General features: G+C 43.7%; 1 protein-coding gene across 3 annotated transcripts in view; it reads right to left on the bottom strand.

The window, feature by feature from the left end:
- THSD4 (thrombospondin type 1 domain containing 4) overlaps window positions 1-16,370 on the bottom strand; it is a 689,604-nt gene that overhangs the window by 508,637 nt on the left and 164,597 nt on the right. For all 3 annotated transcript variants that reach the window (XM_069595555.1, XM_069595553.1, XM_069595554.1), the window contains one exon: window positions 6,237-6,339. In XM_069595555.1, coding sequence (XP_069451656.1) covers window positions 6,237-6,339 — 103 coding nt within the window. The remainder of the gene's footprint in view (window positions 1-6,236; window positions 6,340-16,370) is intronic.

Below are 16,370 nucleotides of genomic sequence, written 5' to 3'. Positions count from 1 at the left end.
AGAGCTAGCCCTATTCACTGGCTACCCTCTTTTTAAATTTTTTATTTTATTTTTAACTGGAGGATAATTACTTTACAATATTGTGAAAGTTTCTAGCACACATCAACGTGAATCAGCCATAGGCATGCCCATGTCCCCTGCCTCTTAAAGATCCCTCCCCTCCCTGCTCATTCCACCCGGCTAGATTCTCTCCAGTGCTTTCCTGACAGTCTATCCTAGTCTCATTTTCTCAGGCTCCATCCTCCCCTTGACTTCTTGCTATGTTAAGCTGTGTTCATGGCTTCTCCCCCACCACTCCTTCTTTTATCTTTTTTTAAAGAAAAGTTAAACTTTAATTACTCAGAGAGTTTTTACAAGGAAAACAGGCACCGAAAGACTGGTCTAAAATGCTCACAAGTCTACATATCTTTCTCCTGGCTTCCATATACATTGAGAGTAGAGATTCTGTAGCCAGATTCTGAGGTTTGAACCTGGCTCTATCACTTACTATCTGGGTGACCTTGGGTAATTATTTAACGATTATATACTTTGTTTCTTATGTAAAGTGAGGCTGATAATAGGACTCACCTCACAGGGTTGCTGTAAAGATTAAATGAGTTAGCCTGGTACACAGTAAGTGCTTGCAATTCCTCTTATCTCATTTGTCCCTCATTGTGGTGTATGTAATAGAACTTTATAAACTGTAATAGACTTTATTACTATTAGAGATGAAAGAAGGCACTATAATACTTTGGTGCCACCTCTTCTCAGGCTCCTTTCATCGTTGGGTCTCTTTCCCCTGCTTCTTTAACGTGGATATACGTCAAACCTCCTTCCTGAGTCCCTCGTCCTCGTGACTCTGTACTCTCTTGAAGGTCTTCATCACAGTGGCTTCAATTATCACACTAAAGACAATGACTTCAAATATAGGTCTACAACCCTCAGATATCTCCCTTAAATACCCCCAACTTCTTTCTGGGGAGCTCAATACCATTCATTCATACTCAACTAATGTATAAAACCAAAATCACTGTTTCGTTTTCACAAAGAGGTTGCTCTCAGGATTTTGCTTTGTCCTCAGTGGAGGTTTAGTTGCTAAGTCACGTCCAACTCTTGCGACCCCATGGACTGTAGCCCTCCATGCTCCTCTGTCCATGGGATTCTCCAGACAAGAATACTGGAGTGGGTTGCTATTTCCTTCTCCAGGGGATCTTCCCAAGCCAGGAATCAAGCCTGGGTCTCCTGCACTGCAGGCAGATCCTTTACCAACTGGGCTACAAGGGAAGCCCCTTGTCCTCAATGATACACTCAAATGCGGAGCAAACATGACCTTGTCTTGCCAGGTATTCGTAGGCCTGGATAAAAGAGCTTCAGAATGGATCTGTGGAGGGTAGAAAACTGGACAACTCCTCTCCTTTCCCTTAGGCCTTCCCTGTCCACTCTGAAAAGTCCATGATGACTAAGAACTATCTGTGCAGGAGGGGTGGGCTGAGGGAGCGAGAATTCCAGGAATGAATAAAGTTGCTTCAGTAAAATATAAACATCCTAACCCCAGGTCCACCAGCACTTGGCCCTAAGCCTTCCTTCCTCACATCATACAGTTTTGATAATACTGTCCATGTTTATGACAGTCCTTGACCCCCGTACCAATGTGGTCTGTGCCAGGGCTAGACGTGCGGGGGAGTCAGCAGCACCCCTTGGCACCAACATTCCATCCCTGCCCCTCGGAGCTTTAATCAAGGAGAAGGAATAGTCTAAATGGCTCAGGGCCCTGTAACTGTTAGAGACTGTGTCACCTATAACATTCCCTAGAGCCCTACTCTTCTTGCAAGCAGCCTAATAAAAGTCACCTGAACTTAGAGAAGGAAGACACAGCTCATGGAATTCTCTCGAAGCTTCCTGCCTGCACTAGTCATTAGGGTGGTAGTGGATATTCCACATCTGCTTTGAGCACACAGCAGGATGGTACCTCCCTGCTGCCCTTGAAGTTAAACATGATGTGTTGCTTGCTTCGGCTAAAGAGATGTGAGCAGAAACAACACTGATCACTTCTGGGAGAAGCGTGAAGGATCCATGGGTGATTCATTTGTTCCCTTTCCTGGCCTCAGTGGAAGCAGAAGTTGAGATGCTGCTTCTATCAGCCTGGACCCCTGAATGAGCAGAATACATACTGTATCACACAGGTGGGCTGAGCAAGAGACAAACTTGTTCTGTTAAGTCATAAGGACTCAGGGGTTCTTTGTTCCTGCAGCTCAAGCTACTCAGTCCTGACAGATCTACTGACCCCGGTCATATGACCAGTTGGCAACCTCCAGTTTCTAACTCAGTCTCACTTCTGGCTTTTAGACTTGTGCTCTGTTCAGTTCAGCTCTTGGGGACATATGGTGCATTAAAATACCAATACAAAGCTGTCCCCGGCCTATGGATTAAGACTGAAACTCACTGCTGTAGAGCCCACAGTGACCCGGCAAAACTCTAGATTCTAGTTATGAAAACAGGTACAATTTCCTCCAATGCACCCAAACAAGACTCTACCTATTCAAGTGTCCTCTTCTAGCTACATTGACCGTGCAATTTACAGTCCAGAGTGGCCTGGAGTGAAGGGGGACAAGGGTGACACATGAACTAAGACTATACTGAGTAAACAGGCGCGTGCAGACCCTGGAATTCTACTTCCATCGTCTTTACAATATTACGTCTATGAGAAAAATTCCTGGAGGCATTATCTTAGGACAGATCACTATATCCAGGAAATGCAGTTAAGGGTCTAAGAAGAAGCATGTGGTGAAATTAATGTGTTTATCAGAGAGTGCACTCTGCTTTTACTATTCTTTGTGGCATTGGGCTGAATAAGTGCAGCTGTTCCCCTAAGTAGGCATATGCGAATAGCAACAGACATCCAAACAAAACCCAGAGCCGAATGCAAAACCCAGCCGTAAAATATGAACACCCCGCAGAAACATTAACAGCGTCTTCCTCCCACTGGTCAGCCTGGGAGTCATTTAAGAGGAAAGAGGACAAAATCAAGAAAACAATCTTAGCAGCAAGAAGAATTGTTTAAAGAAAGCCAAAGTAAATGCAGTTTCAGTGACTCTGGGATCCCCTCCTCCTAGGCATGTGAGACATATTAATGTCAGTAAATATTTTTAAAGAATGCTGAATTTTCTAGACAAAGTACCAAACACAGTGCAGAAGATGGTTGATTTATTTAATCTGCTGCTGTTCTGCATTTTTCTTTTCTTTGTAACACATTTGTAAAAATGCTTTGTAAAACAGCATTCTCACTGGCTCCTTCAAAATTTCAGTGGCTTATGGTGAAGAAGTAGATAACAATTACTGTAGAAGATTCTGTTTTTCTGTCTGTCCCAATTCCCTCTTTCCCACCTCCGCTTCCTGGGATGTGGGTTTCCCACCAGAGGGCTAGTCACATGACCTGAGTTAACCCAAGGACCACTGCCCCCAACCTAGGCCATGTCATGTCCAGGGATGGGAATATGACCCAAAAAAGATCACAGTGTGGTTTTTCTGAGACCGAAGCCCTCATTAGGCATATTAGTTTCCTAGGCTGCCATAAAAAATGACCACAAACTGGGTGGGTTAAAACAACAGAATTTATTCTCTGACAGTTCTGGAGGCTGGGAATTCAAACTCAAGGTGTTGGCAGGGCCCTGCTCCCTCTGCAATCTCTGGGGAAGAATCTTTCTGTTACGCCTCTTGGTTTCTGGCATTTTCCAGAAACCCTTAGTGTCCCCTGACTTGTGGCTGCGTCACTGAGCTCCGCCGTGGTGTCACATGCCATCTTTCCTCTGTGCCTGCGTGTCCTCTATATGTGTGCCTCTGTGTCTCTTCTCTTTATATAAGGACACCAGTTGCATTGGATTAAGGGCCCACCCTCATCCAGTATGACCTCTTCTTAACCTGAACCTTAATTACATCCAAAGACCTTATTTCCAGATAAGCAAATTCATAGGCACCAGGGATAGAAAAATCGGGGGACGTAATTCAACCCATAACACTGGATAAGAGAGAGTCTTTCTCACTATGATTGCAAGTTCAAAGCCATGTAAGCCTGTCCATCCACCTGAGAAGTAAGCAAACAGACCAAGAGATGGAGAAAGAGAGAAAAGCAGGCTCCTAACGTTATTGGGGGAGAAGGCAATGGCAACCCACTCCAGTACTCTTGCCTGGAAAATCCCATGGACGGAGGAGCCTGGTAGGCTGCAGTCCATGGGGTCTCGAAGAGTCGGACATGACTGAGCAACTTCACTTTCACTTTTCACTTTCATGCCTTGGAGAAGGAAATTGCAATCCACTCCGGTGTTCTTGCCTGAAGAATCCCAGGGACGGGGGAGCCTGGTGGGCTGCTGTCTATGGGATCGCAGAGTCGGACACAACTGAAGCAACTTAGCAGCAGCAGCAGCAGCAACGTTATTGAATCCCTCGAATGCAGCCACATCTAAATCCCAGCCCCATTCTTGGACTTCCCAGTAACAGGACCAACAAAGTATCTTTCTTGCTTAAATATAGGTAGGCTTGGTTTCGGTCACTTACAGCCAAGAGTTCTAATCAATATATGCACCAGTGAATAATGCTATATAATGTAAATCCAAATAGTTTGCCATATTTGGATGGGGATGAACAGGTGGACTATACATGAAAAAGACTTGCCATGAGTTGAAACTAAGTATGGGTATATAGGAGGTTATTATCATATGATTATACCATTCTATCTTTTCATATGTTTGAAATTTTCCAAAATAAAAAGTTGAATCAGATGTTAATTACTCCTCCTCCTACCTGAGGACTCACAATTAAAGTCCAGTCTGAGTCAGGGCAAACAAAAGAACAGAAAAAGTAGAATCATAGATAGACAACAGCTGGCATCCACAGGCAATACTGATGATAGGTGAAAATATTAGCATGAGTTTTCTTTGTGGGATGCAAAGAGCTTTTGATACTAGGCTTGACAGGATCAGGTGGCTGGCAGAGGACCACGTGGAACTAAGCAGAGAGGGTGATGTGGCTCCAGCTTCAGCATAAACAATGCAGACAGACAGCGCATGGCTGGAGGAATTCACCTTGCCTCCCAGTGAACCACGGTAAAGCAGCTATTACTACCCACAGCCAACAATAAAGCAAGGGCGCAGCTCAGACAAAAGAAAGGGTTACTTCTCTAAGTGCTCACTGCCAAGTACTGTTGCCCTGACATAAGAATATATTTCACAGTTGACAAAACACTCATGATTCTGTGCCTTAATTTAAGCCAGAGTCACCACCTCTTCTGAGATCCTGCCTCCATCTTGGATTAGAGTTTCTCAACCCCAGCTGCCCATCAGAATGACTTGTGATCTTAAAAAAAAAAATCCCCATCCCCAGGCTGCACCCCAAATCAATTAAATCACAATCTCTGGGAGTGGCACCCAGGCCTCAGTATTTCTAGAAGGCTCCTCAGTGATTCTAATGGGCAGTGGTCATGAGACCACTTTAAGAATCCAACCCAAGCTACAGACACTTCTCTGAGACAAATGCGCAGACAAGAACAATTCTGCATCCCATTTCAGAGCAGACATCCACCCCACCTCCCTCTTCCCATGGCCTTACACCTAGGCACGACTTCTCACATGTGGACACAGATTCTATAATGGAATCAGCACAACTTACTATGGCCCCAAAACCAAAACATAAAACAGAAGCAACATGGTAAAAACTCAACAAAGACTTTAAAAATGGTCCTCATCAAAACAAAGAAACAACAAAGGAAAGTGACTCCAAGATCTGGAACAGTACTGACGAGCTCTGCAGTGGTTGCCTACCACACTTTCTCTTGGGAAACTGCATTTGAGGCTCCCCCAGCACTAAAGCCAAACAACTGTCAGCCTTACACCTCTAGGCTCTCTTAAGCCATTATACCAGCCCTTGCAGCAGGAACCAAGGAAAAGGGAAACTCTAGCCTTGCTCACTCCTCCCAAGTTTAGCTTGAATCTCTTGCTTCTTCTCATTTCTTGACCCTTGCTCTGTCTCACTCATCCTGTCATCCTCCGATGCTGCTTGCTTCGATCAAAGCCTCTCCCATCTGACTAATGGTCCAGCTGTCACCTGAGAGCTATTACTACCTTCAGTAAAGACCTGTACCAGCTCCTCCTCACACTGCCACTCTAGCCAGCATCACACCAGTTCCTCCAGCAACAACAAAAAGGCAACAGGGTTGGAGAACAGACAAAACTGATTCCTGTGGACAGGGCTGGGGCTACTCTTACCTTCTGCAAATGGTTCCCATTCATAAAACCGGCCCATGAACGGCTTGTTGTTGTAGGATGCACACTGTACCTCCCAGATACTTCTACTGCTTTCTGGACACACCTAATAAAGCAGATATTAAATATGCAATTAGCATCCATATCTTTTCATGGCCCAAGCCAAATCCCATGAGGCCTCACCAATGTTAAATGCCTGTACTTCCCCACTGAAACCTGGATTTCTAAAAATGTGCTGATCATCTACATCAAAAAATTTTAATGCTTCACTCCAAGTTTACTAAATCAAGTCTTTGGAAGGACACTACATTTTTAACATGCTTCCCATGTGAAGTTTTTGCATACCATAATTTGAAAACTACTGACCTAAACCTGCTCTTAACAAAGAGGTCTGCTCGCCTCCCTCAGAGAGGCCACCCGTTTGCATCTGTTTGACTTTGCTCATACCATTCTTGTGCATGGGGTAACATTCACAGCGGACACAGACACTGCTCTTACCAATGTGCAGCACTATTTTAAGCATACTAACTAGGGCTTCCCAGGTGGTGCTAGTGGTAAAGAACCTGCTTGCCAATGCAGGAGATGTAAGACATACGGGTTCAATCCCTGGGTTGGGAAGATCCCCTGGAAGAGGGCATGGCAATCCACTTCAGTATTCTTGCCTGGAGAATCCCACAGACAGAGGAGCCTGGTGGGCTAAGTCTATGAGGTCACAAAGAGTTGGATAACACTGGGGCCACTTAGCATGTATGCACATGTTAACTGATTTAATCCTCATGATGACAATGTTATTAATATTTTTACAGATTTGTTTCTACTAGTGAGCAAACTGAGGCATGAAGCAGTCACATAGCCAGTGAGGGCAGAGGCTGAATTGAACCCCAAGAAGTCTAGTGCCCACCAGGCTGCCTGCCAGTCTAAATTCTGGCCTAAATTCTCTCTACTGCCTAATGCAGGATGGTGCATCTTATTTTGTCTAAATTCTCTTCACTATCTACTGCAGGAGATCCAAGCCCTCAGCCTACAGAAGAGACATTCAGAGAGCTCCTGGGAAGTGCAGACTTGTGGAGCCCTCCCTCAAGGATTCAGTAAGTCTGGCATGAGGTCCAACAATCTGTAGTCTGTTAATTTATCCAGGTGATTCTGATATACTAGTCTACTCAGGTTTAATATCCAGCTGCTTCTGGCTTATTTCTTTCTTATTTATAAATGGTGAATATGAGTAAAATGGGACATAAATGTGAAATAAGATCAGAATCTCCTATTCAAATTGTGGATAAGGTAGGTTCTAGCTTTTTAAATCCAGCACACTCTAAGGTGAAGGGTGTGTGCCTGTGTGTCTGTATTTTAATAATCAGACAGGAAAGGAATACGGCCACTCAAATATTTAAAGCCCTGTATAGAAGTTTCGGAAGTAAAGTGCTAATACAATAGATCAAGTCCTACAGGATTAGAAGGAAATCTACTATATGTATCAGAAACATCAGGTCTCCTGGAAGATGAGGGAACAGAGGGGGGGAATGAAACCAGGTGGAAGGAAAAACATCCCTTGCTTGATGAAGGGCAGTGGGGGAAGCTGCTGGGACAAACACGCAGGGTGGTCATAACCCTACTGCAGCCTGAGCCAAACCATATAGAACAAGAAACCATGTGAAGTAGAACATAATGGAAACTGGGCCGGGGGAAGGGGGCCAGGTGGTTGAGCAGCGTGCGCTGAGCTCTGACAATGGGTGAGAAGCTAACAGGCTGGGGAAAGCTGTCTCCAGGGGCCATGGAAGCCAAGCTGCTGGCGGTCCTAAAGCCAGAACCATGTAGGCTTCCAGCAAAACCAGCTGCCTCCATGAAGGATTTAGGGTTAAGATGCTTTTTACAACCCTTTGGCCAGAATGAGAGTTCAACTAGGATGAGATCAGGCGGGCAGCTTAGGAGCAGGCACCATCCTTTCAATGAGAAAGACTAGCTAAGGGGATTGTTAAAAAATACAGATTCTTGGGCTTTCTTATCCAGTGGAGGATAGGGAAGAGGGCCAGGAATATACACTTGGAATGCACCCTCACTCTGGTGATCCTGGGGCAGCCAGCCTGGCACCAGATTATGCAGCCACAAATAAGAGCCACTCCCAGGCCTCAATCACACTCCAAATGATTTAACATGCAATCAGAGTGTGAGAGCGGAAGAAAAGCAAGTACAACTCCTTTAATTTAAAGACGAGGACACAGAGGCATGGAGAGACGGGTTACCCTGCCAGACATCACACAGTGACATAGAGGCGGAGCCCAGAATGCTAAACACCCACCCTGGCCATCCCTAGAAACTTGAAATCCACTGCTGGGTGGCAGGTTTTCGTAATGGAAAGAGACTAGAACAAATGGGCCAAAAGTCCTGTTCCTCAAATAACCACTCCTACACAGAGCCAAGCTGCTCTGAAGGAGGCTCCAGCCAGGAGCCACCCTAATTAACCTGGTGGCAGTTACCAGCATCAGAAGCTGCACACCATAAAAACTCAGCCAGTCTGTTTAACCTCTTTATAATTTTATTCTTTTTTTATTTTTGGCTGTGCTAGGTCTTTGTTGCTGTGTGGGCTTTTCTCTAGTTGTGGAGATCTTCCTGGATCAAGGATCAAACCCTTGTCTACTGCACTGGCAGGCAGATTCTTTACCACTGAGCTCCCAGGGAAGCCCAGAAGTTTAGCTATTCTTAACATCACCATCACCATTATCATTTGGCAGCAAAATAGTGCCAAAAAGCAGGACCACGAAACAACACAGCTTCAGAATCATTTTGAATTATTTGATGCTTGATAATCTAAATGTATATTTCATGACATGGAAAGCAGTCCACAATCTACTAATTGAAAAAAGTGATTATGTGTGTGTGTGTTGGCGGGGTCTGTGTGTGTGGAGACAGTGAGAGAGATTAAAATGGTTATCTCTGGAAGATGGGTTATAGATGTTTTCTTTTTATAATTAACTTGGTTTATTTGTATTATCTAGTTTTTCTGCAATATTTAACATTTATGTAATACAAATGTATCACTATTGAGCTCTTCCAAACACATAGCCATGCAAAGCTGGAACAGCTCAATACTGTTAACATTTTTGCAGAGTTTTTAATGCTAATGCCTGGTGCTTTTATTCTATCCATATGCATCTGCCAAGTCTACCAGCCACCTGTGATAGGTCATTCAGGATATCTTGTCTCAGATCAACAAGTTCTTTAGATTTGAGTGTGGCCCCAGTTACCTCCTGAGGCCAGGGTGCTTGTGGACATCTGACCCCTGAGGGGTCAGGTGCTAAAACAGCAAATCCACCTATGGTTATCAGGAAGCAGATGAGCCCAGAGATTGACCATAGTACCCAGGGATTACCTGGGAAGGTGCAGCAGGAGGTTAACAAGGTGCCCTGAAAGATGACCCACAGGAGGCCAGGTGAGTTGCCAGTGAGAGTCAGGACACTACTTCCAGAGGAGGGGAGAGACCTGTTCAGAAAAATGCAAGCCTCACAGAGTCCAGATATGGAAGTGGGTTATTGAGACAGAATTATGGTACAGGAGAGGAACACAGATGTCTGGGGTGATAATGATGATGATGGCGTTAAGAATAGCTAAATCTGGGGGCTTCCCTGGTGGCTCAGTGGTAAAGAATCTGCCTGCCAATACAGGAGACAAGGGTTTGATCCTTGATCCAGGAAGATCTCCATGACTAGAGAAAAACCCACACAACAACGAAGACCTAGCACAGCCAAAAATAAACAAAGAATAAAATTACAAAAAGAAATAGCTAACTTTTATCAACACTCACCAAAAGTCAGGTATTCCACCATACGATTTATGTATATTTACTCATTTAATCTGCACAACCACTCATGTCCATTTTATAGATGAGGAAGAGAAGGCAAAGAAAAGTTAAAGGAGCTGCCCAAGGTCACAGGGCATGTGGGGAAGTCAGGATTTAACTCTAGAACTCATGACAGTAACCACTCTGCCGAGGTGCCCGTCGAGACCGTGTGGACAGCATAGTTCATTTGTAATGGATCCTCAGACAAGAGAGCTGTAAGCTCCTCTTGCTTACTGTCAGGAGACATCCTGGAGAACAGATTTAGATTCGGTCTCTGAGGCCCACTGGAGTGGCCCCAGTAACAAAGACTAGGGAGCTGAAGATTGAGGATGAAAACCAAGGAGGGCTGGGGAATTTCTGTTTCATGTCTCTTCTGTAGATTACATCTGTTTGTACTTGTCATACTGTTATCAGTGTACAATCTCCTCTCATTTCAACAGACTCTCTGAAGTTAAAACTTCCAGGTTACAGATCATTTTACATTTGTTACACTTTAAGTGGGTTGTTTCCTGATGCCACAGACTGAGTCACCCTCACCTTATCAGTAATTGTTTCTATATTACACTGCGAGTTGGCTTGGGGCAGATTTCCTGCTGATCCTTTCCATGGGCACAGATCCTTATGATCTTCAGGCCAAAAAACTGAAACAAGGGACAAGCCATGGAGATAGAGATCAGGCCCGCTCAGGATGGGGCCAGCTATGACTGGAGCTTTACAGCCAAAGAATGCCCCTGGGAGATAACCTCCCTTCAAATGACTCTCTTCCATCCCAGAGAAGGAGGGTTATTCCCACCGGTCTCTTATGGGAAGTGGAATAAAGATGTACTTTAATATAATGAGCAGAATTCTTATAAAGCACTTGAGACCCTATCCAAAGTTCCATCTAGACAATTGCTTAGAGTTGCGATGAGTCACAAAAATTATTATGGAAACTCTGGCTATGTTTCCAGTGACCCTGGTTAATCTGAGATGACAGCTGCCCATACGTAACTTCACTGCTCAAGAGGTCCCTGTCAGTGATCACACAATTACCTTTTAGTAATTAATTGTTTCAGTTCCCCAGGAGACTGGAGAATATCATCCCTGATGAAGACAACACCAAGGACATGACCTTGGGGTCTGCCTGGGTCCAATATGCACTTTTTTTTTTTTTTTTTTTAGCTTTTGCATTGCTCTGGATTCAATCAAAAGACCAGCTACCATAGCAACACATGATGTATTTAACATCACCACAGTGAAAAAATCTAAAGAACAAGCTCTAGAAAATGTCCTTGCACTGCCATGAGAAAGTGCCTACGTGACCTTGGGAAAAGTACTCTGCTCCTCTAAAATAGCCTAAATGACTGCACTTCAATCCCAAGCCCTATGCTACTGCCCCCAACCCTGGAATTCCGTGAGGAGTAAATTAGTTATATATTCAAGTTTGTATCTCATACTAATGCAATACATGTTAGCTGAATTGAAATCTAAGAAGACATCAAAGATGAACCCAGCAGTTCCAGAAGCTCTAAATGCCTGACAGGTGGGTGTTCTCTTCTACAGATGGAAGATGGGCTTTGTTTCCCAGCTGTAGAATCATACAACCATGGATCAAAATTTCTTAGAAGCGATCCAGCAGTTTTCAAATATGTTTAATAACTGCTTTCCCAAGTCACTTGGAACAAACTCAACTTTGCAATAATGCTGCCACCTCCCACCACTTCCAGGGCCCTCCAGACAGTCAGCAAACTGGTTTTTCCAAAAGAGCTTGGTAAAGGCTTTGGATTTAAAAAACAAATAACTGAGGTTTTCTCCATTCTCAGACACTTTTTGTTTCCTATCCAAATTCATACTGTTCTCCTAGAGAAAGGAGTTTCCCTCTTAGTAAGTTCATCAAAGACCCAAAGGATGTTAATGTAACTAAGCCCATCCATTCACCCAAGAGAACCCTATTTCTTAAATACTCTGTACACACGTCTATACAAACCTAGGTTTATCACAGGAATGCTTGTTTATTTCTCCCTTTTTAGATTATTCATGTGTCTTGAGATCTGTAAGAAGAATAGCTCTAAAAGAGAATATCCTTTATATAACTAACCAGGAAGTATGTGGGAAAAAGTAAACTTTTAAATTCAAAGCTCTTACTCCCCCAAGGAGCACAAATCTTACAGTGGCTACTTTAGGAATCTTACTAATAAGCCTGGTTTCCCTCCCCTCTGCCATCTGCTGAGGCAAGACGTGAAATTCCTTCAAAGGCAAACAGTCATTGTACCCTTGCTATGATTGCAATTATTGAGGATGCAAAGAAAAATTCTTCAAAATAGTCTCCTGCAAGGATTTCATAGGAAGGTAAAATAAATAAAGAAATAAACCAAAACATGTAATGCCATGGGAAGAATTTGGTGAACCACTTAGGCACTACATTTGTAATCTTGAAAAATAAGGAGTTGATTGACCCTTCAAAACATTGACAAATCAACAAAACAAAAATTATTAACATACTATATATAATAAAAATATAACTGAAAATAAAATGTGGCTAACAGAGAACAGCAGAGTGGATGTAAGGGGGTCATTTCGTTATCTTGCAGAGTGAGGAGTCAACAGAGAAAATTTGAAGCTGATATATCAAGAAGCGAGGTGTTGGTATACTATTTCAAGTTATGGAGAAATTTAAATTTGAAATGACTGACTGTAATTACATCTTGAGAGAGGGACGAGGATATACCTCTCTTACTGCCACTGTGATATCCCTTCCTATTTGAACTTCTTTTTGTAATCATGAAAAGTGACAGTTGTGAATAAACAACTCACTATTAAAAAAACTAAGATCATGGCATCTGGTCCCATCACTTCATGGCAAATAGATGGGGAAACAATGGAAACAGTGACAGATTTTATTTTCTTGGGCTCCAAAATCACTGCAGATGGTGACTGCAGCCATGAAATTAAAAGACGCTTGCTCTTTGGAAGAAAAGTTATGACAAGACTAGACAGCATATTAAAAAGTCAGAGATGTCACCTTGCCAAGAAAGGTCTGCACAGTCGAAGCTATGGTTTTTCCAGTGGTCATATACGGATGTGAGAGCTTGACAATAAAGAAGACTGAGCATTGAAGAACTGTGGTGCTGGAGAAGACTCTTTAAAGTCCCTTGGACTACAAGGAGATCAAACCAGTCAATCCTAAAGGAATTCAACCCTGAGTATTCATTGGAAGGACTGATGCTGAAGCTCCAATACTTTGGCTACCCGATGCAAAGAACCGAATCATTGGAAAAGACCTTGATGCTGGGAAAGATTGAGAACAAGAAGAGAAGGGCGCATCCGAGGATAAGATGGTTAGATAGCATCACTGACTCAGTGGACATGACCTTGAGCAAACTCTGGGAGATGGTGATGGACAGGGAAGCCTGGTGTGCTTCAGTCCATGGGGTTGCAAAGAGTCAGACACGACTGAACAGCTGAACAACAACATATTTATGGGTATGATTCATACATTTATATTTCACACATATATCTGTATGAAATTTATTTGAATATTTATGTTTAATGTATCTAATATTTACATGTTTATATATACTATATATATAAGGCCACTGTTCACAAAATATTCATATACATATTTCATATATATCTGTTAGTCACTCAGTTGTGTCCAACTCTTTGCAACCCATTGACTGTAACCCACCAGGTTCCTCTGTCCATGGAATATTCCAAGCAAGAATACTGGAGTGGATTGACATTCTGTTCTCCAGGGGATTTTCCCAACCCAGGGATCAAACTCAGGTCTCCCACATTGCAGGCAGATTCTTCACCATCTGAGCCACCAGAAAGCCCATTTCTCTCTCTCTCTCTCTCTCTCACACACACACACACACACACACACACACACACACACACACACATTTCTATGGAAAATTCCGAGTGGCCTGAGAAGATGAAAGCAGCGTGCTGCAAACACCACTGACATTCACATCTATTTCCCAGACAAGGCGGCTGGGGCCAAGTTCATGACTGGAGAAGCCTAAGTTGAGCCCTAAAGTTAGAGAACTTGTGTATCCAGTAACTGGCCCCATAGTTCCTGGTACATTTCACACCTCACAGAACTGCACCGACTTCTTGATGTGGCCCATTTGCAAAGTTTCTCCTTAAACTGCATGCAGGAAGTTGTTTATCAGTCCCTCTCTCATTTCATATAAGAGTAGCAATGGGATAGAATTAAAATCTGCCTAAAGAGAGCTTAGCTATATTTGAGATTTGTCCAACATCCTCCCTTCATTTTCACTTACTTTGAGCCAGAAACAACTCTGCATGTGGATAAATCCATTGTCAGAAGTCAGTCCCACCCCAGGGAAATTTACTGGAGAGTCACTGGAGATACCACAACTCGTCACAGCCTTTTTTTTTGCTAAAAGCTGCTTTTTAGCCCAGAGGTTTTTCCCCTCAAAATGCTAAGTGCACTCTGTCTAAACTCAGGATCATGCCTCCTTTGTCAGCAAAGCCCTTTAAAAACTCAAAACCTTGTCCCCGCCTTGCACCTGGTGACTCACTGCAGCCTCCTTGATCCAGAAGGAGCCTGTGTGTCAGTTTCCTCTCCGGGGAGGAAGTACTGAACTCAGAGTGCTTAAGAGAAGAAGGAGGGAGAGAGACATTTAGGGCTCCAGGACAAACAGCATAAGATGTCTCAATTGGTTAATTACATTGCAAATAATAATAATACAAAAGCCTAGAAACAGCTAGCAGAAAGAGCTGTATTTTTACTGCATCTCTACAGACACCAGGAGAGATTGTGCTTTGGTTTTCTCCTTCCCATGTGTCACCCCTATAAAGAAAGACTCTAGTCATTTTGTCCCCAAGTCTTGACCTTCAATGAGCATATATTTAAAATGGAAAACCAACAAGGACCTACTGTATAGCACAGAGAACTCTCATTAATATTACGTGGCAGCCTAGATGGGAGGGGAGTTTGGGGAAGAATGGATACATGTATATGTGTGGCTGAATCCCTTTGTTGTTTACCTAAAACTATCATAAGCTTGTTAATCAGCTATGCTAAGTCGCTTCAGTCGTGTCCGACTCTGTGTAACCCCATAGACAGCAGCCCACCAGGCTCCCCCATCCTAGGGATTCTCCAGGCAAGAACACTGGAGTGGGTTGCCATTTCCTTCTCCAATGCATGAAGGTGAAAAGTGAAAGTGAAGTTGCTCAGTCATGTCCAACTCTTAGCAACCCCATGGACTGCAGCCTACCAGGCTCCTCCATCCATGGGATTTTCCAGGCAAGAGTACTGGAGTGGGGTGCCAAATCAGCTATACGCCAATACAAAATAAAAAGTTAAAAATAAAAGAAATGTATCTGTTTACACGACGTTTGAATACTTATTATTTTTAGCCACAGTTGAGAACGTGTCCAGGGCTGTGGGTAAACCATGTTCACCTCCTGGTGTTGCTCCTTAACTGCTGAAGATATATTTGCAGGTGAAGTCACCGCTCAAGCAAAAGCATCTCATTCCACTGAGAGGTCCTCCAACATCCCTTCTTGTTTCTCAGCCCTTACTGGAGCCTGAAAGGACTCTCGCAACTCTGTCACTCCCCCGTTCTAGGAAACTCTCTTCTCTGCTGAATCAGCTGCACTGCTTCAGGAGGCCTTTGCTTCCCTTCACCCAAGCCAGGTCCACTTCCACTATCTGGAGATTTCAAAGGATCTACACAGCATGTAGGGCGGTGCCTGAGCACTGCACTTGTTCTTCAGTTCAGTTCAGTCGCTCAGTCGTGTCTCTGCAACCCCATGGACTGCAGCACACCAGGCTTCCCTGTCCATCACCAACTCCTGGAGCTTGCTCAAACTCATGTTCCTCAGGTCGGTGATGCCATCCAACCACCTCATCCTCTGTCGTCCCCTTCTCCTCCCACCTTCAATCTTTCCCAGCATCAGGGGTTTTTTTTCTAATGAGTCAGCTCTTTGCATCAGGTGGCCAAAGTGTTGGCACTTCGGCTTCATCATCAGTCTTTCCAATGAATATTCAGGACTGATTTCCTTTAGGATGGACTGATTTGATCTCCTTGCAGTCCAAGGGACTCTCAACTGTCTTCTTCAGCACCACAGTTCAAAAGCATCAATTCTTCGGTGCTCAGCTTTCTTTATGGTACAACGCTCATATCCATACATGACTACTGGAAAAACCATAGCTTTGACTAGACGGACCTTTGTCAGCAAACTAATGTCTCTGATTTTTAATATGCTATCTAGGTTGGTCATAGATTTTCTTCCAAGGAGCAAGTGTCTTTTAATTTCATGGCTGCAGTCACCATCTGCAGTGATTT

Source organism: Ovis canadensis, chromosome 7, assembly GCF_042477335.2.
Source record: "Ovis canadensis isolate MfBH-ARS-UI-01 breed Bighorn chromosome 7, ARS-UI_OviCan_v2, whole genome shotgun sequence".
Classification (NCBI taxonomy): domain Eukaryota; kingdom Metazoa; phylum Chordata; class Mammalia; order Artiodactyla; family Bovidae; genus Ovis; species Ovis canadensis.
Note: the sequence above shows the minus strand (reverse complement) of the source record. Positions and strands in the feature narration are given on the sequence as shown.